This window comes from Phyllobates terribilis, unplaced genomic scaffold (assembly GCF_046119375.1).
Source record: "Phyllobates terribilis strain yellow unplaced genomic scaffold, ASM4611937v1 Scaffold_8__6_contigs__length_399053987, whole genome shotgun sequence".
Lineage (NCBI taxonomy): Eukaryota > Metazoa > Chordata > Amphibia > Anura > Dendrobatidae > Phyllobates > Phyllobates terribilis.
The window spans coordinates 359364517-359387728 of NW_027362768.1; the positions used below are offsets into that span (position 1 = coordinate 359364517).

Here is a 23212-nt window from a genome sequence, read left to right on the forward strand (position 1 = left end):
ACTGGTGCCTGTCCGCTGGTGGGTCGAGCGAGCCCCCCTGTGGTGGAGGCAGCTCTAAGCTTTTTAATTTAAATTGTCTCTCTAATTTGAATGAATACACTTTAAATCCATTTACAAGGATCTATTGGAGGGCAAGTCTCATGCCAGCAGCCGCGTAATTCCAGCTCCAGTAGCGTCCACTAAAGCTGCTGCAGTTAAAAAGCTTTTATAAGGATCGAGCTCGGCTGTCCACCGCAAGGCATCCTACTGCCAGTCCCAGCCCCTATGCCTTGGGGTGCCTCCTGATGCTCTTCACTGAGTATCCCGTGGTCCCGAAGCATTTCCTTTGAAAAAATTAAGTGTCCAAACTACAGGTGGTGTAGCTTGCTTAACAGCCGGGATAATCCGCTGACTAGCAGACACTGCTACTAGAAACAAAGTATTTCCTGGGCTAGATGCAGTTAAAAATTTGTAAGTAGATACTCTCGTTGGATGCTGAGAAAGCATTCCATAGAGTCTCCTGGCACGCCATATATGATTCTCTTAAAAAGCTTGGGGAAGGGGTCTAGGGGACCCTTTTATAGCCAAAATCACGGCCCTGTATCACAATACGTCACCTAGGCTGAAGATAAATGGAACTGTAGCACCCTGAGGGCTCGGTTGCTACAGACGTATTGCACCTCACCCAGAGGTGTGATATCTCACTCTCAGGTAAGGATGGAGTGTGGATCAGGACCCGACACCTGCATGCATTACACCACATTGCCGTGGGGCAGGGCGACCAATATGCCCCTGAGATGGGCACGACAGTCCCTGTCCCTGGCTGGAGTGGGGGGAGGGAACACTGAGGAAGGGGAACCCTGTAGTGCAGGAGCAGGGAGGAAGCAGTTCCTGGGTGCATTGAGAAGGGAGTATAAAAGGTGGGCACCATCTTAGCTCAGTGCAGAGAAGTCTGAGCAGAAGTGGCAGGGAGCAGGGGCTCTGCATGAGCTCTGCTCCGGAGGCGGGCCTAGTAACAGAGGCCCAGGCCTGCAAGAGGGAGAAGGAAGGAAGAGGAGCGGAGAAGGCTCCAGGAACGAGGAATGAAGGGATCCCAGGGGTGCGGACGGGCGAGTCGCCACCGCACGCCCGAATTCACCTGCGTGGAGGGGTCAGGCCAAAGGGGGAGACCGGTCCCCGAACTAGTGGAGGCAGGAAACGACCCTCAGCTAGAAACCGGAGGCTCTGACATTTTATGTGGCGCAGCCCCTCGCTACACCCGCTAGGAAGGCATCACATAGGGTCAGGGAAACTGGCGCCAAGTTTACCAAGAGGAGGCCCGAGGCAGCCGGACAGAAGTGTTGGTAAGAAAGGCCAGACAAAGGACACACAAAGGGGGTCCTGTGAAGCGCTCCAAAGTTATCTGGGAGTTGTCTGAGCCCCTCACCTGGTGAGCACAGTACGACGTGGGCAGCCGTTACCTGCAGACGTGGTCTGGATAATAAGAACTGAGTAAAGGCCCTGAACTGCATCACTGACTCCGTGTCGTTACTGCTGCTGCCCTGCACCATCACCCCCATCCTCCGCATACACTGCCCTGAGGCAATACTCCTCCCGTGGGGAGTTATACTACGCTCTGCTGCACCCACAACACCAGCCTCAGCGGTCTGCCCTGTAGCGGCGGTTCACTCTGACCGCAATCCACGGGTGGCGTAGTCGGACATTTAAACATCAAAACCACATAAATAGTTCCGCCACTGGTTTGACCACCCTGAGCCACGGAACCGGGTCGCCGCCACGAAGACTACAACCACCAGCATCCACCAAAAAGGATCCGGCTCCGGGTGTCCCAAGGCCCAGGGGGTGCGTCAGAACATTTTCAGCACCTTTCACAATCACCAATGGGACAAGGCAGGGATGTCCTCTGTCCCCTCTCTTATACATCCTAGTGACGGAGCACCTGCTCTCATCAATTCGCCATAACCCCAATATTAGGTGGATTGAGGTGGGAGGCACCGAGTACAAGTGCTCTCTATTTGCTGATGATGTCCTAGTATATATCACTCAATCACATATATCCATCCATGCTGTTATGGCTGAAATAGATCACTTTGTTACATGGTCAAATTTTAAAATCAATGCAGCGAAGTCTGAGGCCCTCGATGTCTCCCTCCCCAAATCCATATAGGATTCCATCCAGTCCAACTTTCCCTTTGCCTGGCCCTCACAGGGTATCAAATACTTAGGAATTCCTATTCATAGAGACCTCTCCCATCTATGTTATCTTAATTTTGGGCCCTTTATTGAACAACTCCATACAGACCACGGTTGGCAAGTTAGAACTGTAAGATTCACTACGTGAACCACTGGTGTTTTGTGGAAAAGCACATGTACACTGCGTTCCAAATTATTATGCAAAAAGTGTTTAGGAGTGATAAGGGAAGAATTTGTTTGTTTGTCAGTTAAACTCATTGATGGTGATGTGTGTCAGGGCTCTTTATATCACTGTAAGCAATTGCAGACACCTGTGCTAATTAGTTTGGCAGGTGTGTCCAATGAAAGGCAAGACTACTTAAGAAGGCTATCTCACATTATTAAGCAGCCTACATTTTCTGCCAAAATTGGAAAGAAAAAGGATGTGTCGGCTGCTGAGAAGCAACAAATTGTGGAGTGTTTAGGTCAAGGCATGACTACAATCAACATTGTGCGATGATCAGGATGAAGTGTCTTGGCAATCAAGAAGTATGTAGCTGATTCACAGTACACACGTGTGCGTGCTGATAAGGGCAAATTGAGGACTCTTTCCTACAGGCAATTACGTCAGGTTGAAAGAGCAGCGGCAAAAAAGCCTTGTCATAGCAGCAGACAAGTTTTTGAAGCTGCTTGTGCCTCCAACGTCCCCCGAACAACAAGATGCAGGGTCCTTCAGAGGTTTGCAGCTGTGCATACGCCATTCTGTCGACCTCCTCTATCCACTTCACACAAGCAGAAACGGCTCCAGTGGGCCAAACATTACATGAAGACTGATTTCAAAACTGTTTTGTTCACGGATGAGTGCCGTGCAGCGCTCGATGGTCCAGATGGATGGAGTGGAGGATGGCTGGTTGATGGACACCCCACGCAAACACGGCTACAGCGCCAACAAGGAGGAGGTGGAGTAATGTTTTGGGCTGGAATCATGGGGAGAGAGATTGTCGGCCCCTTTAGGATCCCTGAAGGCGCTAAAGATGAACTCCATAATGTATGTGGATTTTCTCAAACAGCACTTCCTGCCATGGTTCAAGAAGAAGAACCGTGTATTTCACAGCAAGATCATTTTTCTGCATGATAATGCACCATCTCATGCTGCACATAAAACATCTGCATCTCTGGCTGATATGGGCATAAAAGGGGACAAACTTATGGTGTGACCCCCATGCTCCCCTGACCTCTACCCCATTCAGAACCTCTGGAGCATCATTAAAAGGAGTGTCTATGATAGCGGGAGGCAGTTCACATCTAAGCAACAGCTCTGGGAGGGTATTCTGTCCTCATGCAAAACAATTGAAGCAGAAACCATCCAAAACCTGACAAATTCAATGGACGAGAGAGTTCAGAAGCTCCTTTCGAACAAGGGGTCCTATGTGAAAATGTAACATCACCTAGAATAAAGTTTTGAGTTGAAAACTGTTTGATTTCAGTTTCTAACAACCTGCTAATGCTTATAATTTCAAAAATGACCATTTTTTTGGTCTTTATTAAAAAGAAAAGGTTGATCGAAAAGTTTGGGGGATCTAAGAGTGTGGCAACCCAGTAGTCATGATTACTTCGAATTCTGACAATATGAGGGTCATGCTGCAGGTAGTGCAGCAAGAAGGCACTTATGTGTCTTGCGCATCTCGGAGCCCCAAAATTATTTTCCGGGCTAGATGCAGCTAAAAATTATTATTAATTTTAAATCTGGTGAAGCTTTAGTATAGATGGCCTAATAGGATCAGTGCTGCACACTGCTACAAAGCCCAAATTATTTTCCAGTCAAGATACAGATAAACATGATTAGTAATTTTAAATCTGGTGGAGCTTATTATAGATGGCCTAATAGAATCAGTGCTGCACACTGCTACAAAGCCCAAATTATTTTCCAGCCAAGATACAGATAAACATGATTAGTAATATTTTTTCAGAGGTAGATGCAGAAAAAAATTATATTCAGTTTGCAACCTTATGGAGGTCAGTATAGATGGACTAATAGAACAAGTCCCACACACAGCTAGAAGGCCAAATATTTTTTCAGAGGTAGATGCAGAAAAAAATTATATTCAGTTTGCAACCTTATGGAGGTCAGTATAGATGGACTAATAGAACAAGTCCCACACACAGCTAGAAGGCCAAATATTTTTTCAGAGGTAGATGCAGAAAAAAATTATATTCAGTTTGCAACCTTATGGAGCTCAGTATAGATGGACTAATAGAACAAGTCCCACACACAGCTAGAAGGCCAAATATTTTTTCAGAGGTAGATGCAGAAAAAAATTATATTCAGTTTGCAACCTTATGGAGGTCAGTATAGATGGACTAATAGAACAAGTCCCCCACACACCTAGAAGGCCAAATATTTTTTCAGAGGTAGATACAGAAAAAAATTATATTCAGTTTGCAACCTTATGGAGGTCAGTATAGATGGACTAATAGAACAAGTCCCACACACAGCTAGAAGGCCAAATATTTTTTCAGAGGTAGATGCAGAAAAAAATTATATTCAGTTTGCAACCTTATGGAGGTCAGTATAGATGGACTAATAGAACAAGTCCCACACACAGCTAGAAGGCCAAATATTTTTTCAGAGGTAGATGCAGAAAAAAATTATATTCAGTTTGCAACCCTATGGAGGTCAGTATAGATGGACTAATAGACCAAGTCCCACACACAGCTAGAAGGCCAAATATTTTGTCAGAGGTAGATGCAGAAAAAAATTATATTCAGTTTGCAACCTTATGGAGGTCAGTATAGATGGACTAATACAACAAGTCCCACACACAGCTAGAAGCCCAATATTTTTTCAGAGGTAGATGCAGAAAAAAATATATTCAGTTTGCAACTTGATGGAGGTCTGTATAGATGGATTAATAGAACAAGTCCCACACACAGCTAGAAGCCCAATATTTTTTCAGAGGTAGATGCAGAAAAATATATATTCAGTTTGCAACCTGATGGAGGTCTGTATAGATGGATTAATAGAACAAGTCCCACACACAGCTAGAAGCCCAATATTTTTTCAGAGGTAGATGAAGAAAAAAATATATGCAGTTTGCAACCTGATGGAGGTCTGTATAGATGGATTAATAGAACAAGACCCACACACAGATAGAAGCCCAATATTTTTTCAGAGGTACTGTAGATGCAGATAAAAATTATATTCAATTTGCAACCTGATGGAGGTCAGTATAGATGGACTAATAGAACAAGTCACACACACAGCTAGAAGGCCAAATATTTTTTCAGAGGTAGATGCAGAAAAAAATTATATTCAGTTTGCAACCTTATGGAGGTCAGTATAGATGGACTAATAGAACAAGTCCCACACACAGCTAGAAGGCCAAATATTTTTTCAGAGGTAGATGCAGAAAAAAATTATATTCAGTTTGCAACCTGATGGAGGTCAGTATAGATGGACTAATAGAACAAGTCCCACACACAGCTAGAAGGCCAAATATTTTTTCAGAGGTAGATGCAGAAAAAAATTATATTCAGTTTGCAACCTTATGGAGGTCAGTATAGATGGACTAATACAACAAGTCCCACACACAGCTAGAAGGCCAAATATTTTTTCAGAGGTAGATGCAGAAAAAAATATATTCAGTTTGCAACCTGATGGAGGTCTGTATAGATGGATTAATAGAACAAGTCCCACACACAGCTAGAAGCCCAATATTTTTTCAGAGGTAGATGAAGAAAAAATATATGCAGTTTGCAACCTGATGGAGGTCAGTATAGATGGACTAGTACAACAAGTCCCACACACAGCTAGAAGCCCAATATTTTTTCAGAGCTAGATGCAGAAAAAAATTATATTCAGTTTGCAACCTTATGGAGGTCAGTATAGATGGACTAATAGACCAAGTCCCACACACAGCTAGAAGGCCAAATATTTTGTCAGAGGTAGATGCAGAAAAAAATTATATTCAGTTTGCAACCTTATGGAGGTCAGTATAGATGGACTAATACAACAAGTCCCACACACAGCTAGAAGCCCAATATTTTTTCAGAGGTAGATGCAGAAAAAAATATATTCAGTTTGCAACCTGATGGAGGTCTGTATAGATGGATTAATAGAACAAGTCCCACACACAGCTAGAAGCCCAATATTTTTTCAGAGGTAGATGCAGAAAAAAATATATTCAGTTTGCAACCTGATGGAGGTCTGTATAGATGGATTAATAGAACAAGTCCCACACACAGCTAGAAGCCCAATATTTTTTCAGAGGTAGATGAAGAAAAAAATATATGCAGTTTGCAACCTGATGGAGGTCTGTATAGATGGATTAATAGAACAAGACCCACACACAGATAGAAGCCCAATATTTTTTCAGAGGTACTGTAGATGCAGATAAAAATTATATTCAATTTGCAACCTGATGGAGGTCAGTATAGATGGACTAATAGAACAAGTCACACACACAGCTAGAAGGCCAAATATTTTTTCAGAGGTAGATGCAGAAAAAAATTATATTCAGTTTGCAACCTTATGGAGGTCAGTATAGATGGACTAATAGAACAAGTCCCACACACAGCTAGAAGGCCAAATATTTTTTCAGAGGTAGATGCAGAAAAAAATTATATTCAGTTTGCAACCTGATGGAGGTCAGTATAGATGGACTAATAGAACAAGTCCCACACACAGCTAGAAGGCCAAATATTTTTTCAGAGGTAGATGCAGAAAAAAATTATATTCAGTTTGCAACCTTATGGAGGTCAGTATAGATGGACTAATACAACAAGTCCCACACACAGCTAGAAGGCCAAATATTTTTTCAGAGGTAGATGCAGAAAAAAATATATTCAGTTTGCAACCTGATGGAGGTCTGTATAGATGGATTAATAGAACAAGTCCCACACACAGCTAGAAGCCCAATATTTTTTCAGAGGTAGATGAAGAAAAAATATATGCAGTTTGCAACCTGATGGAGGTCAGTATAGATGGACTAGTACAACAAGTCCCACACACAGCTAGAAGCCCAATATTTTTTCAGAGCTAGATGCAGAAAAAAATTATATTCAGTTTGCAACCTTATGGAGGTCAGTATAGATGGACTAATAGACCAAGTCCCACACACAGCTAGAAGGCCAAATATTTTGTCAGAGGTAGATGCAGAAAAAAATTATATTCAGTTTGCAACCTTATGGAGGTCAGTATAGATGGACTAATACAACAAGTCCCACACACAGCTAGAAGCCCAATATTTTTTCAGAGGTAGATGCAGAAAAAAATATATTCAGTTTGCAACCTGATGGAGGTCTGTATAGATGGATTAATAGAACAAGTCCCACACACAGCTAGAAGCCCAATATTTTTTCAGAGGTAGATGCAGAAAAAAATATATTCAGTTTGCAACCTGATGGAGGTCTGTATAGATGGATTAATAGAACAAGTCCCACACACAGCTAGAAGCCCAATATTTTTTCAGAGGTAGATGAAGAAAAAAATATATGCAGTTTGCAACCTGATGGAGGTCTGTATAGATGGATTAATAGAACAAGACCCACACACAGATAGAAGCCCAATATTTTTTCAGAGGTACTGTAGATGCAGATAAAAATTATATTCAATTTGCAACCTGATGGAGGTCAGTATAGATGGACTAATAGAACAAGTCACACACACAGCTAGAAGGCCAAATATTTTTTCAGAGGTAGATGCAGAAAAAAATTATATTCAGTTTGCAACCTTATGGAGGTCAGTATAGATGGACTAATAGAACAAGTCCCACACACAGCTAGAAGGCCAAATATTTTTTCAGAGGTAGATGCAGAAAAAAATTATATTCAGTTTGCAACCTGATGGAGGTCAGTATAGATGGACTAATAGAACAAGTCCCACACACAGCTAGAAGGCCAAATATTTTTTCAGAGGTAGATGCAGAAAAAAATTATATTCAGTTTGCAACCTTATGGAGGTCAGTATAGATGGACTAATAGAACAAGTCCCACACACAGCTAGAAGGCCAAATATTTTTTCAGAGGTAGATGCAGAAAAAAATATATTCAGTTTGCAACCTGATGGAGGTCTGTATAGATGGATTAATAGAACAAGTCCCACACACAGCTAGAAGCCCAATATTTTTTCAGAGGTAGATGAAGAAAAAAATATATGCAGTTTGCAACCTGATGGAGGTCAGTATAGATGGACTAGTACAACAAGTCCCACACACAGCTAGAAGCCCAATATTTTTTCAGAGCTAGATGCAGAAAAAAATTATATTCAATTTGCAACCTGATGGAGGTCAGTATAGATGGACTAATAGAATGATGCTATGCCCAAAGGATTTTACTTCACTAGGTGCAGTAAAAAAATTGGTATTCTATACACAGGTGGTATATCTTGCAACACAGATAGGCTACTCCACTGACTAACACACTCTGCAATAGGCCAAAAAGGATTAGCTTTGCTAGATTCAGCCAAATGCTGTGAAATAAACTTGCACAGCACTGGCACAGACCTGCCTGGCAAAAACTGATAGGAACTGATGTAACCTAGTCCTGAAAAGGACTCCAATTACAATTAGTCTTTACTCCCACAATCTATCTATTTAAGAGCACAGACCTGCCTGATAAAAGTCGTAGGAAATGCTGTAACCTAGTCCTTAAAAGGACTGCAATCACAACTATTCCCTACTTCCAAGCTATCTGTAGATTTGTGCGAAAATTGGCTTGAAATTAACAAGGTATAGCGCACACAGCAACAGCGGTGCCGTCTAACACGCAGCTGCAGCAGTGAGAAAATGGTGGCGACGGGGAAAATGGCTTGGTCTTATAGGGCAAGGACATGTGACATACACTGCCAATGACACATGCCCTTGCTTGTGTGAAAAAAAGCACTTCGCTCCGTGTGTGCGCTGCTGATAGGCTGACAGACTGCACCTCCCCACTGCAAATGCGGGAAAGAGAAAAAAAAATGGAGATCTTCATTGTTCCTGCAGAGATCCATCCCCTGCCCCTCCCCCCACCCCGCTGTACACTCAAACTGCGTATTAACATTAATTTTCATCATTACTGAGAAAAAATCCAGTTATGATTTTGGTGCACGAACAGTTATCGAACATAACCTCGAACAGCCGAATTTTTCTCAAATTGTTCGTGTTCGCCGAACGGCTCGAACACCGCCCAAAACAGCTCGAATTTGAGATTGGCGAACAGTTCGAGTAGAACAACGCTCATCTCTAGTGTTTATCTTATCCCAGTGCTGGATTTGCAGCTACACTGCTGCTATTTCTGAACTTGTGTTACATATAGACAGGAGAGCAGGAATTCCTCATGTCTATGTGTTCAATGGGGAATGAGGCATGACCAGTGATAGAGAAAGAGAAGCAGATCATGCTACTGTTTTCTAGTAAGTGTTTATCTTTTCCCAGTGCTGGATTTGCAGCTACACTGCTGCTATTTCTGAACTTGTGTAATATGGAGACAGGAGAGCAGGAATTCCTCATGCCTGTGTGTGCTGTGTATGGGAGACATCATAGCATCTAGTCTCCACCCACTAGCTCAGAGAAAACTGAAAATTAGACATAGAGGCTGTAGAGGGGAAAATTGATGAAAAATACGGGGAAACTAATCATATAATGACCAGAGTTGATGTTGTACAAGTGACAGCCCATTCTGAAAAGTCTTCTGAAATGACAGTTGACAAAATCAAATCATTACCCCTAAATATAAAAATTAAAAATAAGTCTCCTTTAATTTTCTTAAAAAAAAATTCCTTAAAAGCTCCTACTATAATTTGAAAAGATAAAAAAGAATATAAGATTGACTGATGAAAAAAAATGAAAATGACAAAAATAATATAATATCAAGTTGCAAGTCTCTTCAGGGCAAATGCAATTAACTTTGAATAATATGATCAAACTGATGGCTGAAAATGCATTTTTTTTTTTTAAACAATCGCAGCCTGAATGATTAGGGTCTCTTTTGAATGGCGTTCGTGTTAGGTGGCGTACATTAAAATATTGTTTCTTAAATGGCTGGCGGTCTGAAGTAGGGAACGCAATTAAAAATATGCATACACAATTGTCATCGGTATTTTGGCTATGATATTAGTTTTAATATCCGCAGCTACATGATCTAATCAAGAATACGGCCGGTCACGTTGGGGGGGGAGCGTTTTTTCGCAGCCGATTCCCTCGCACTTTTGGGATTTAAAATTACAGAGAAGGATGCGGGTTACAGGTTGAAGAGGAGAAGTTATTATTGAAACACAATCTCAATTTCAATCCTTTAATGGGTAATTCAAATTGTTCATTTAGTAAAGGACTTGCCTATTTATTAATTCTCCAATTGGGCTTTAAATCTTGGGCTCTTTAATAATCCTATTTTAACAAATTATTTCATTTTCAGTATACTAAAAAAAAAAAAAAAATTAGAGTTTTTTTTTTTTTAAATAAAGATGCTCCTGGCAATGACGTTCTTGAAAAAAAAAAAAGAACGAGTTTATTTCTGATTTCCTATCGAGGGTTTTTAATATTCCGAATAGCGCGCGAAGGAGCCGACTTAATTTTTAATTGCGACCTTCACTAAAGAGGCAACAGTTTTACGAGTGTAATCGAGATAATGTGAGAAGAAGCGAAAAACACATAACCGTTTATTTTTTTTTTAGATGTGACGGAGGCTACAATTAAAAAAATGACATTAATATACAACGATATGAAGAAACTTTATGGAGAACGATATAGCCTGTAGTTCAATAATAAAAAGGAGGATTTTCTCTCTCTTTTTTTTTTAAAGATTTTATAGTTATTTATTTTGATGTGTATTAAAAACTGTATTTTTTTATTTTGAAGCAATTACATTTACAAACGTTTATATTACATTTTGATTTTTTTTATTTAGTTCCATCACAAGTCTTTGGCCAAATACGATTTTCGGGGAAATATTTTGGCTTCTTTCTACATCTTTGTCCATCCCCATACACAGACCAATGGTTCTTGTATTATTTGGGGCCAATATCATCTATTAGAGTCTGTTCACACTGCAACTTTTTCTTCCATTTATGTTTTGAGCGGAAAGAATGGCAGAAAAATAAACACTGAAAAAGCGCTCAGAAATGACAAAAAAAGCTAAAAAAAAGGTTCTTCAAGTTTACAAAAATCCAAACTATCAGTAAAAGACACAATGTGAACACACCCTTAGAGAGCCAATATGTTTTCAGTGGGGGTCCTGACAGTATCTTTACCTTTTTGATGGTAAATTCTAATAATTAAAGGCTTTGTCTCATCATAATAACTCTTGTCCAGATGTCCTAGTACATATGGAGGTCAAAGAGAGCACTCCTGCTCAGGATCTCCTTATGAGATAGATTGGAAAACATCTCCTGTATAGATGGAGCATGGATTCCTGAATCATTGGATCTGTATAGATAGAGAGTGGATCTCAGGATCATTGGATCTGTGTAGATTGAGCTTGGATCTCTGAATCATTGGATCTGTATAGATGAGCCTGGATCTCTGAATCATTGGATCTGTATAGATGGTGTTAGGCATTTGCTGGATTTCAGAACCATCAGTGATTCTGTGGTCTCCCATTCCAGTCCAGCCAGGGCTGATGCTGCTTAGCATCATCATCAGTCCCAGCGCCTAGCTGATGCACGAGATGTACAAGTTGTCTCTTGGGTCTTTGTTCCTAGCAACATGAAGCGTAGGTTGTGGAGGGAAACAGGGCTGCTACAGCCTAAGTCCAGGATTCACTGCACTGAGCATGCCAGTGACATGGCAGACCGTGATTGGTGGTTTGGTAGTCAGCTGATCCGGTGACCTGGCACCGCCTGATTGGTCGCGGGTGACGTCACCAATAGTGCGACGGTGGGCAGGGCTTAATCTTTAAATAACCCACCCACAAACATGGCGGCGCACTTTGATCATTGAGCTGTGATGGTGTTGCTGTGTGGACGCTTGGTTCTTTGGGCTCCACGTGTGCTTTAGCTTCTGTCAGGCAGGTTTAGCGGGGGATAGGCAGCCTTAGATGGAGGGAGGCAGGTAGCTTCGTCTGACAGTCTGGCTCCGACAAAGGGATCGCCATACACCCCGAGCAGTCTGCAGACGCCGTATTCCTGGCACCGCCTGTAAGCCACATGGAGAGATACTCCTCAGTCTGGTAGCACGCCGGCTGGGAGCACGTATACGCCAGCGTGTATCACACACGCATCCTAGCGCCTGCTGTGTAGTCCCTGTGCTGTAAACAGGGCTACAGATACATTATTTATCGCACATCTCTCGTGCAGTTAACGGAGATAGTGCGAATCCCTATTCCCGTTCCGGTGTGCAGTAACACGGAAGGGATTGTTATTTCAGTTGGTTGTTTTACCTTCTTACCCGGAAGGTGTTTGGCCGCAGTCCTCCAGGCTGCATCGCGGACCCCGGGTTCGGTTGCTTTCCATTATTTAATAAAGTTGTTTGCAACCGTCCCCTAACAGATGGAGCATGGCTCTCTGAATCATTGGATCTGTATAGATGGAGTATGGATCTCTGAATCATTGGATCTGTATAGATGGAGCATGGATCTCTGAATCATTGGATCTGTATAGATGGAGTATGGATCTCTGAATCATTGGATCTGTATAGATGGAGCATGGATCTCTGAATCATTGGATCTGTATAGATGGAGTATGGATCTCTGAATCATTGGATCTGTATAGATGGAGCATGGATCTCTGAATCATTGGATCTGTATAGATGCAGTATGGATCTCTGAATCATTGGATCTGTATAGATGGAGCATGGATCTCTGAATCATTGGATCTGTATAGATGGAGCATGGATCTCTGAATCATTGGATCTGTATAGATGCAGTATGGATCTCTGAATCATTGGATCTGTATAGATGGAGTATGGATCTCTGAATCATTGGATCTGTATAGATGGAGCATGGATCTCTGAATCATTGGATCTGTATAGATGGAGCATGGATCTCTGAATCATTGGATCTGTATAGATGAGCCTGGATCTCTGAATCATTGGATCTGTATAGATGGAGCATGGTTCTCTGAATCATTGGATCTGTATAGATGAGCATGGATCTCTGAATCATTGGATCTGTTTAGATGGAGCATGGTTCTCTGAATCACTGGATCTGTATAGATGGAGCATGGATCTCTGGATCATTAGATCTGTATAGATGGAGCATAGATCTCTAAATCATTGGATCTGTATAAGTGGAGGAGCGGCCTTCAGAATCATTATTTTTAATGTTCCTAAGGAACCCTCTATTATTATTAATTAATAACAAATTCTGACAAGTCACACGTGACCTCTGCAGCCAATCACTGGACTCATCGATCATGTGACAACCAGGCTACCATCACTGTTAAGACCAGGGTTTGGTTGCAGTGGTCACAAGAATCAATCAATACTGCTGGACAATTAACAAAGACTGACGGGACTGAGAATTACCTGATGAATATAAATAATTTTATTATTTTCTGACCATTTTTAAAAAAAAATTGAAAAATCCCTTTAAAAATCATCAAACCTATTTTTTTAAGATACATTTAGTTAATAAAAAAACAATTGTCTCTTACTATACACAATTATCCAGTTTTTTTTTTACTATTGTATATTTTTATAAAAGATTAATGAATTTTGCTGTTATAATTTTACATGTTTTTTTTCCCATTACTTTCTTCCCTTGGATGCATACATAACGTGAGCTCTTTGTTTGCTCGCTTTTTATATATTTACCCTTGAATCATTTGTAAGTGCATTACACAGATACGATATCACCTGTGAATAGAAGCCAGATTTAAATATTGAATTAAATGCATCATACGAGCGAAATGTGAAATATACATTCCTTTTAGAACGCAGTTGTAAAATATTTATCACCGGGAAAGAGACATGCTGAGTATACACTAATAAATTTCCCATTGTACATAAACAATATAAGCATTATGCAACTATATATGAGCTTTATTTACAGGTCAGGAAAATGTCTCTATTCTGTGAGAGCAATAGAGAAATCTAAGCGGCTCTGAAATATTATCAACGGAAGCATTTACATAGAACAAAAATTTATGCTTGACTGCAAAAAAAAAAAAAATCATACAGGTGCCAATAAAATGTGAGTCTGAGACCATTTAAAGAAGACCTGTCACCAGGTAAAAATTGAACAGTTTTTGCCCTTATTTTTTTCTCACTGTTTCCCTGAGTATTCCGCATTTTTTCCTCTTTAAATCCGTTTTATGGCTGAAGATATAGGTCCTTTTTTACTTATTGCTAATTTTTATGGGCTTTACCAAGAGGCAGGATCCTCATGGGCGTGTCTTTAGGCTCCTCTGCATTGTAACCCTTTGAGCAACGCCCCATTACTAAAAACCATAAGAGCAATAAATTAAAATTCACATATTTCTGAAGATGTGTGGCAGATTTAAGAAAAAAAAAATGGAAGCAGTGGTGGTGAAAAAAGAACAAACACTGGACAGATTTTGGTAAAAATTGGACAGTTTTTGCTCTTATTTTATTCTCACTGTTACCCTCAGTATTCCACATTTTTTCTTCTTTAAATCCCTTTTATGGCTGAAGATATAGGTCCTTTTTTATTTATTGCTAATTTTTATCGGCTTTACCAAGAGGCGTGACTCACAGGATCCTCGTGGGCTTGTCTTTAGGCTGCTCCGCATTATAACACTTTGAGCAACGCCCCATTACTAAGAACCATAAGAGCAATAAATTAAAATTCACATATTTCTGAAGATGTATAGCTGATTTAAGAAAAAAAAATGGAAGCAATGGTGGTGAAAAAGAACAAACACTGGACAGATTTTGGTAAAAATTGGACAGTTTTTGCTCTTATTTTATTCTCACTGTTACCCTCAGTATTCCACATTTTTTCTTCTTTAAATCCCTTTTATGGCTGAAGATATAGGTCCTTTTTTATTTATTGCTAATTTTTATCGGCTTTACCAAGAGGCGTGACTCACAGGATCCTCGTGGGCTTGTCTTTAGGCTGCTCCGCATTATAACACTTTGAGCAACGCCCCATTACTAAGAACCATAAGAGCAATAAATTAAAATTCACATATTTCTGAAGATGTATAGCTGATTTAAGAAAAAAAAATGGAAGCAATGGTGGTGAAAAAGAACAAACACTGGACAGATTTTGGTAAAAATTGGACAGTTTTTGTTCTTATTTTATTCTCACTGTTACCCTCAGTATTCCACATTTTTTCTTCTTTAAATCCCTTTTATGGCTTCAGATATAGGTCCTTTTTTATTTATTGCTAATTTTTATTGGCTTTACCAAGAGGCGTGGCTCACAGGATCCTCGTGGGCGTGTCTTTAGGCTGCTCCGCATTATAACACGTTGAGCAATGCCCCATTAGTAAAGACTCTAATAATTAGCACTAAACTAAAATTCCCATATTTCTGGAGATGTGTGGCAGATTTAAGAAAAAAGAAATGGAAACAGTGGAGATAAAATAAAAGCAAAAACTGGACAGATTTTGGTAAAAAATGGACAGATTTTGCTCTTATTTTATTCCCGTTGCTCCCCTAAGTATTTTTTCTTCTTTAAATCCACCATATAGCGCTAGAAATACAGTTCCTTTCATTTAGTGCTAATGTTTATGGTCTTAATCAAGGGCGCGGTGCTCACAGGATCCTCACGGGCGTGTCTTTAAACTGTTTGGCATTATTACCCATAAAAAATTTGCATTAAATTAAAAGGCCCATATTTCTGGAGCTATGTGGAAGATTAAAAAAAAAAATCTGGAAGACTCCGTGGGGATAAAATAAGAACAAAAATGTGAAACTTTTTAACCAGATGACAGGCCCTCTTCAAGTTAAGGTTTCACATTCTATTATTTATTTTTTGAAAAGTTTGGATTTTCAAAAATACTTTTGGAATTTGTTTGACAATTTCATCAAAATCTGTAAACTAAATGTAATCATGCCAAAACGTATACAAGTAAGCGCCCCCGCTAAGCCTGCAGTAGTACTTGATTAATGATGAAATGGAAGTAGGACAGTATAGTCTTCGTTAATACGAATGGAGATAAAAGCACCACACTGCGATCAGAAAAAAGTCAAGGCCTCATTCAGACATCCACTTTTTTAGCAACAGAGAACAAACATGATAGGTTGTTTTTTTTCAGAATTTTTTCAGTGACTTGGATCCAATTTTCATCCATTTTTGGTCGATGTGTAAAATTTTACCTTCAGTGTTGCATCTGTTTATCTCGCAGGCAAAAACATTCTCCCAAAATTCCAAGCTGTTCATACTCTTTAAATGGTAAAAACCAGACCACTCAAGTGAAACACAGATGGCATCTGAGAACTTTCTTTACACATTCAACATTCATGGTCAGAATATGGATCACCATGTCTGGACTGACCGCAGATCTTGTAACTCAAAATACAACAGCCTCATATATACCTATAAAGCTGTTGAGTTTGGGTCATCGTGATCCGTATTCAGACTATGAATGTCGGATGTGTGGGGCAGCCTAACTCAGAAAAGTCAGCATCTGGGAAAGGGGCATACATAGCAATCAAGGGGCCCCATATCAAAAGCCCTAACTGAGCCACCCTCTCTGAACACACCCAAAAAAATATTTGGCGGAGTAGCCGAGCTCATACCTCTCAACTTTTGAAAACAAAACGGAAGTATTGCAGCAATTGCACAGTAATTATACTCCCATTGAAGCCCCTTTGTGTTCGCACCCACCACAATACCCTTTTCATGGCCCCCATAGAATAAAATGCCCCCCCTGCACTGCAATATCTCTACAGTGAAATCTCCCACACAATTAACCCCCACAGTACCCCTGTGCAAAGTATGATGCTGCCACAGTGCTTCAACACAGTATGATGCCCTCATAGTACCCCTCACCCAGAATGATGCCACCACTGTGTCCACAACATAGTATGATATCACCACCTTGTCCCAACACAGTATAATACCCACCTAAGCATGATGCCTCTAAAGTACCTCCCACAAAATATGATGTCCCCATAGTTCCCCCACACACAGAATGATGTGCACCACGCACAGTATTATGGACCCCACTCAGGATGATGGCCCCAAAGGCCCCCCACTCAGCATGATGGCCCACACAATATGTTAGCATCCACACAGTATGATGCCTCTACAGCCCCCACACTGTATGGTGACCACCAGAGTATCCTACACACAGTATGGTTGCCCCCACACTCCTCCACACAGTATGATGGTTCCCTCAACCCTCCACACAATATGATGCACCTAAATAGTATGATGTCCCCATAGTTTGCCCACACATAGTATCTTGGCCTCACAATATGATGGCCTTGACACAGTATGATGCCCCCCTAGCCCCACAGACAGTATTTTGCCCCGGTAGCACCCTTACTCCATATGATGGCCCCTACACAGTATGATGATCTCCACACAGTATAAAGTCTCCCATAGGTCCCCCCAAAGCATGATGTTTCCCACACACAGTTTTAGGGTCCAAACAACCCCCCTACAAATACTGACATTAAAAAATAATACTACTCTGCTTGCCCTTTACCCCCACTCTGCTCTGTTCTGCGTGTGGACTGAGGCACAGAGGAGTAAGCGCGATGGTCTCTGCTGCACCATTCTATACAATAGTATCTACATCTTGGTGATCCAGATACCATTAAAATTGTAACAACGATGAGAGTGGAGGGCAGAGCCACTTGGCACTGGGTTTCCATGACTCTTGGCCCCACAGTGTGGTCTATCGCTATGGGTGTTACGTCACTAGTTTGAGACAACTGTCTAAAAGCATTAGTTCACAATAGAGTCTCTAAGCCACTAAGTAAGAATTAGTAAATGAGCCATCAAGGATTCTAAAAACTATTTGATCATTTGAGGATTTTGCAAACTATATGACCACCTGGGATTAAATGGCTACACTGGATCACCAAGAATTGTGATATTTATTGAGGCACCAGAAATTTTTGGAAATAAATGATCAACAGGGAGGTTATAACTCACTGATTCACCAATGATGTTGTAACCGACTGGTTGTATAAACCATTTAACCAAGCATTAAATTAACCACTTGACCAACAGGGTGTTTTTTGACTTAAAGGATCACCAGTCATTGTATAACCTATAGGCTCAGACACTAGTGATTTTAGTCTCCATTTCCATCATGGATTTTAAGACTTTATGAATTAATGGTGATTTTAGAAATTACTAGATCACCAGGGGACTTATACCCTACTGAATCACCAAAACTTGTACAACCAATTGGATCACCAGGGATTTTACAAACAACTGGGAAAACAGGACTAATATAACCTACTGGATCACCAATGACAGTCCCACCATTAATAGAGACAATTTAGTTCACGGAGTCAAACACTAGGGGAATGGTCTCCAGCTGTTGCGAACAACAAATCCTAGTATGCTCTAACAACCTTTAAAAGTACAAAACCCACACAATGTATTCAATTTATAATGAGTCTCTTTAATGGGTTGATATCCAGAAGAGCGGGTATAAAGGAACGGAAGTCATTGGGTGATGCCATGATCTCGTTACTTTTGCTGCAATATAAGTGAAGATCTGAACGAATATGGGCTAAACTATGGACATTTTTGGCCAAGCCAATAATGCGGAATCATCTTAAGGTCCAACTTATTGGCAAAAACAATGGTACTTGGTAGAGAGGAATGAAAAAAAAAGAAACACACAAATTATAAGGATGTAAACTGAGACCCTAAAAATATCATAGCACAACTGGGACATGGTGCGCAACTAGGGTCCAAAACCATTCAACAGCAAACAAAAACTTGGCACTCAGAAGAATATAATTTTATATATTTAATCGCAGTCCAAAAAACAGAAAAAATAGGTACAAACGTTTCGGTCCACAGGACCTTCATCAGTATACCAACTGCTTAGGATAGAAGTTTAAGCAGAGGAAGGAAGGACACAGTCTCCCATAGGAGGAAGAGGGTCCAGTTTGTTGAAATAACACTGTATGGGGCGTCAAACGCGGCATCCACCATCCTGTGGACTGAAAATGTTGTACTTGTTTTTTGGACTGCGATTAAATATATAAAGTTATATTCTTCTGAGTGCCAAGTCTTTGTTTGCTGCCTAATAGAAAAGATGGCATGCGGTAGGATTTTTTACTATATGGATGACTGAATCTATATAGTAGCAAAAGTTTTAACCTTTGGGAAATCTTTTTGACAAAAGGTTCAAAGAGAAAGTGAACGAATCTATCACTTTGGATGGTGGGGTGAACAATATGAACACAAGAGGAAACCCGCTAAAGTGCAGTGAACATACAAACTTTACATAAAGTTGAACTTAAACCCTGGACCTCAATGCTGCAAGTCAATAGTGTTACCCATTGAGCCACCATGCTCTGCTTCACTTTAAGGCTGGAATTAAAAAAGTGTTCTTCCAGTTTGAGAAAGTTTTTCACATGATGTCGAGAAACATCAGAAGTTGCCATCTTAGGGGCCCAGGCCCTGAAGCTCCTGCCATGCACTAGAATGAAGCATATGGCTCCCAGCTCCTTCTCCAGCTTTACTAAAGAGACCTAAATTTGGCTACCATTTAATTTTTTCAGACCGTCATATTGCTCTCAAGAAAAATGCCTGGAAAAGCCATCAGAAGCTGAAATTACTACTAATTCCCCTGGGTGCTTTAGCTGCTTCATTCTAGAGCAGTGTTCCTCAACTCCAGTCCTCAAGAACCACCAACAGATCATGTTTTCAGGATTTCCTTATTATTGAACAGGTGATGGAATTTTTTGAAACAAAACACGATCAGTTGGTGGCTTTTCAAGACTGGAGTTGGGGAACATTGATCTAGAGAATGATGGTGGGCTTATACCACGAATGAAGATTTCTTGTTTCTATAACTTTGTCAACTTGAGTTACTTTTAACTCTTTTAGGTTTTATTATAATCTTAAGATAATATAAAATGATGAGACATTGTCTCAAATAGAAAACTCAACTCCATTGTGCTCACATTTGTATATTAATTGATTTACTTTTTGACTAATTTTTGTCAATTGAACTTTTAAACTTTTATCTACATACATTGGGTGATAAGATGCACCAAAGAATAGATGATTGAAAGAATAATGATTTTTCAAAATTGGGGTCTTAGACAATTATACCATGTGTTAACGGTTGCTCCAAATCCACCCAGCCTTGTCATATACCTAGAAACAGAGCAGCAACTATCCACTGAGCATCAAGCTGCTCAATATGCATCAGTAGTCGATACCAGCAAATCCATAGAAAGATATAAACTTATCAATTAGCAAATATGGATGTTATAACATCAGCTTTCACAAAAGAATGAGAATATCAAATATTTAGAAAAAATTCCAAATTTTTTGATTTTCAGTTTAAACATTTCCCACTCTAGTTGGCCTATTTTTCAATTAACCAGTATCTTTTTTCGACTTACACAATATGGATTCATTGCGAGAGTTAAACAGTCCATGATCTAGTCTTACGTAAAATATTGTGTAGAAATAGAGAAAAACTTAACCTACCTCCTGCCAGCCAAGCGATGGTTTCCTGCTCATTTTGGAAAATTTCTATACTTTTTTTGGTCTTGTCTTCTGACATCTGAAGAAAAAGAAGAATTCGAAAAGTATGCCTTAAAGACTTAACAAAGAAATCTAAATCCCGGCCGAGATGCTAGAATAGGATGAAATGTCACCATCGAGAATTTAGAGATATTATGACTTTGCAAAAAAAAATTAAAAATTCTATATTCTTTTTTTTCGAAAATGAGAAGAATGGACCGGACTTAACCTGCTCTCTGAGCGGATTTGCTTGTTGTGTGCTGTTGTCCAGGCTCTCTCATACTGACGGCAGTGAATTGATCAGGAATGCACTCACTTCACAGTGCCAGAATTGTCTTAATGCCAGGGATCATCTAAGTTACTACCGAGGGGATTTTGCAGACAACATTTGATGAGATATTTAAAATCAACTCAGCACTCGCGAAGCTTCCTAAGCAGAAAAACACAATACGGCACAATATTATTAACCATCTCAGCAATGCCGGGATTACCTGGAAAAATCCTAATGATAAATACACGTGAAATACATAAATTATTTCTTATCTATTATTTATATAGTCCGGAGAAATCACCCACTTTAGCCTCTGTCCACATTGTATAATGTTATTTTTACAGTTAATGGGGAGTATGATGATGTCATCACTTATACTAGAAGAGAAATGATGTCACTCATTCGTATGACCCAGTCCATTAACCACGTCAGTAATCTACCTCCATTGGATGGGAGCCCTGAGAACTTAAAAGTTCGGGGTTCATACCGGACAGTTTTCTAAGCATCATGCTCCTTCAAGGTACCACCAGACCATTATTAATGTTTCATATGAAAAACTAAACACTTGGGAATACTACCAACAACAAATTTTTGAATAGAGTTCAGAGTAATTTTTTAACTTTTGTAATCTTTGGCTAGCTGGTAATTTTTAGCTTTGGGGGCATCTGCGGCTCTTCTTGGATTAGCCGGCTTGAAGAAACGTCACACTGCAACAATGACAGCGCACCAGGTTGGCTAATTGAAAGAAGAGCCACATATGTGATCAGGAAAGACATGGTTTTCATGGATCCCATTCAGATTACTGATGTGGCAGATGCACCCCCGTGCATGAGGATCAATTTGCATCAACTCTACTAATGATACCATGAGACTAGAGATGAGCAAACTCAAACTTAAAAGTTCGGGGTTCATACCGGACAGTCTTCTAAGCATCATGCTCCTTCAAGGTACCACCAGATCATTATTAATGTTTCATGGGAAAAACTAAACACTTCGGTTTACCAACAACAAATTTTTGAATAGAGTTCAGAGTAATTTTTTAACTTTTGTAATCCTTTGCTGGCTGGTAATTTTTAGCTTTGGGGGCAAGCACAAATAATTTATCGAAAAGCGCCCCAGATCATCTTTAGCCTTGGGTCTCATGTAGCACTCATTGTGTGTAGCGCGTGTCTGAAGTTCGACTACTAATAACTCATTTCTAGAGATGAGCGGTGTTCGACTCGAACTGTTCGCAAATCTCAAATTCAAGCTGTTTTGGGCGGTGTTCGAGCCGTTCGGCGAACACGAGCGATTTGAAAAAAATTCGGCTGTTCGAGGTTATGTTCGATAACTGTTCGTGCACCAAAATCATAACTGGATTTTTTCTCAGTAATGCTGAAAATTAATGTTAATACGCAGTTTGAGTGTACAGCGGGGTGGGGGGAGGGGCAAGGGATGGATCTCTGCAGGAATAATGAAGATCTCCATTTTTTTTTCTCTTTCCCGCATTTACAGTGGGGAGGTGCAATCTGTCAGCCTATCAGCAGCGCACACACGGAGCGAACTGCTTTTTTTCACACAAGCAAGGGCATGTGTCATTGGCAGTGTATGTCACATGTCCTTGCCCTATAAGACCCAGCCATTTTCCCCGTCGCCACCATTTTCTCACTGCTGCAGCTGCGTGTTAGACGGCACCGCTGTTGCTGTGTGCGCTATACCTTGTTAATTTCAAGCCAATTTTCGCACAAATCTACAGATAGCTTGGGAGTAGGGAATAGTTGTGATTGCAGTCCTTTTAAGGACTAGGTTACATCATTTCCTACGACTTTTATCAGGCAGGTCTGTGCTCTTAAATAGATAGGTTGGGAGTAAAGACTAATTGTAATTACAGTCCTTTTCAGGGCTAGGTTACATCAGTTCCTATCACTTTTATCAGGCAGGTCTGTGATCTTAAATAGATAGGTTGGGAGTAAAGAGTAATTGTAATTGCAGTCCTTTTCAGGGCTAGGTTACATCAGTTCCTATCACTTTTTGCCAGGCAGGTCTGTTTTAGTGCTGTGCAAGTTTTTTTCACAGCATTTGGCTAAATCTAGCAAAGCAAATCCTTTTTGTCCTCTTGCAGTGTGTGTTAGTCAGTGGAGAAGCCTATCTGTGTTGCTACACCACCTGTGTATAGAATACAATTTTTTTTACTGCACCTAGTGTAGTAAAACCTTTTGGGCATAGCATCATTCTATTAGTCCACCTATACTA

General features: G+C 40.3%; 1 protein-coding gene across 1 annotated transcript in view; it reads right to left on the reverse strand.

The window, feature by feature from the left end:
- The window catches only part of MDFIC2 (MyoD family inhibitor domain containing 2), a 66665-nt gene extending 45615 nt beyond the window's left edge, over positions 1–21050 (reverse strand). Inside the window, exons 1-2 of the mRNA XM_073645299.1 lie at positions 20939–21050; positions 20674–20749 (exon numbers count right to left, since the gene is read on the reverse strand). Coding sequence (XP_073501400.1) covers positions 20674–20749 — 76 coding nt within the window. The 5' untranslated portion in view covers positions 20939–21050. The remainder of the gene's footprint in view (positions 1–20673; positions 20750–20938) is intronic.
- Positions 21051–23212: the final 2162 nt, after the last annotated feature.